Consider the following 1,064-nt stretch of genomic DNA (forward strand, 5'->3'; position numbering starts at 1 on the left):
ATTGTTTCTTTTCCTTAAGAGACGCGAGGGACCATGGAAGCATTTTCATTCTAGCTTAAAATGAATTTCAAGTATATTGGTAGATAAGACTAGCATCTGTATGGTAGTTATTTATTTAGTCATCGTAAGCAAAATAACGGTTGTGTTTACCTTTGTCCCGTTCATTTTGATTTCCGAGGTATCCTTGAAGACCTTCTTGATGGCATTGACCTCAGCCAAGTCTCCAGCAAGAGTTGACGTTGCATGAGCATTTATACAGTTCACCTATTCGGAGTTAATTCAACAATATATCAGAATCTAAATAGTTATCACATTTTCTATCAGAAAACGAATGAACAATGTTACCTCTTCTGGGGAAACTCCCGCATCTACCAAACTCTTAAATATGCTAGACGAGACTCCAAGTCCATCAGCACGAGGATCGGTTATGTGATGAGCATCACAGGTGACAGCACCTCCCAAGTATTCCGCTAGGATAGGAGCACCTCTTTTCAGGGCATGCTCCAACCTTTCCATCATCTGTTCGTGTGGAAATAACATAATCAAGTCACTATAATACCAATGGATGATTTTTCAACAAATGTGACTTAGATAAGAGGTGGAGGAAAGAAAAAGTAGTTGAATAGGTATACCAGGACTCCAGAGCCTTCACCCATGACAAATCCATCACGATTCTTGTCCCATGGCCTTGAAGCCTTTTCATGTTCATCATTTCTTCGAGACAAGGCCCGACAAGCTATGAAGCCACCAACACCAGTAGTCGTAATAGCAGCTTCCGTCCCACCTGCTACCATAATATCCGCTTCGCCCCTTCTAATGTGATTTGCAGCTGCATAAAAGCAGTAATTGGCAGTTGCACAAGCCGTTGAAATAGAGTAACAAGGTCCCATTAGTCCAGTGTTTATAGCCAACAATGCTGATCCCATGTTAGTGATTGTGTAAGGCACGAAAAATGGACTGATTTTCTTGTATCCCCTTTGCACCAAGGCTTCCACCGCATCGGTGAAAACTTTTGAACCCCCATGCCGGACCCAACCAAGACACCGATCCTCGTTTTGTCCATC

General features: G+C 42.4%; 1 protein-coding gene across 1 annotated transcript; it reads right to left on the reverse strand.

Moving 5' to 3' along the window:
- Positions 1 to 13: 13 nt before the first annotated feature.
- On the reverse strand, positions 14 to 1,048 carry LOC124890436 (3-oxoacyl-[acyl-carrier-protein] synthase I, chloroplastic-like). Its single transcript, XM_047402285.1, has 3 exons — positions 633 to 1,048; positions 346 to 519; positions 14 to 264 (listed from the first exon to the last, which is right to left on the reverse strand). The coding sequence occupies exons 1-3, from the start codon at positions 924 to 926 to the stop codon at positions 112 to 114; spliced, it is 621 nt and encodes a 206-aa protein (XP_047258241.1). The 5' UTR covers positions 927 to 1,048; the 3' UTR covers positions 14 to 111.
- Between the last annotated feature and the right edge of the window lie 16 nt (positions 1,049 to 1,064).

The sequence above is a fragment of the Capsicum annuum genome, unplaced genomic scaffold (genome assembly GCF_002878395.1).
Source record: "Capsicum annuum cultivar UCD-10X-F1 unplaced genomic scaffold, UCD10Xv1.1 ctg17339, whole genome shotgun sequence".
Lineage (NCBI taxonomy): Eukaryota > Viridiplantae > Streptophyta > Magnoliopsida > Solanales > Solanaceae > Capsicum > Capsicum annuum.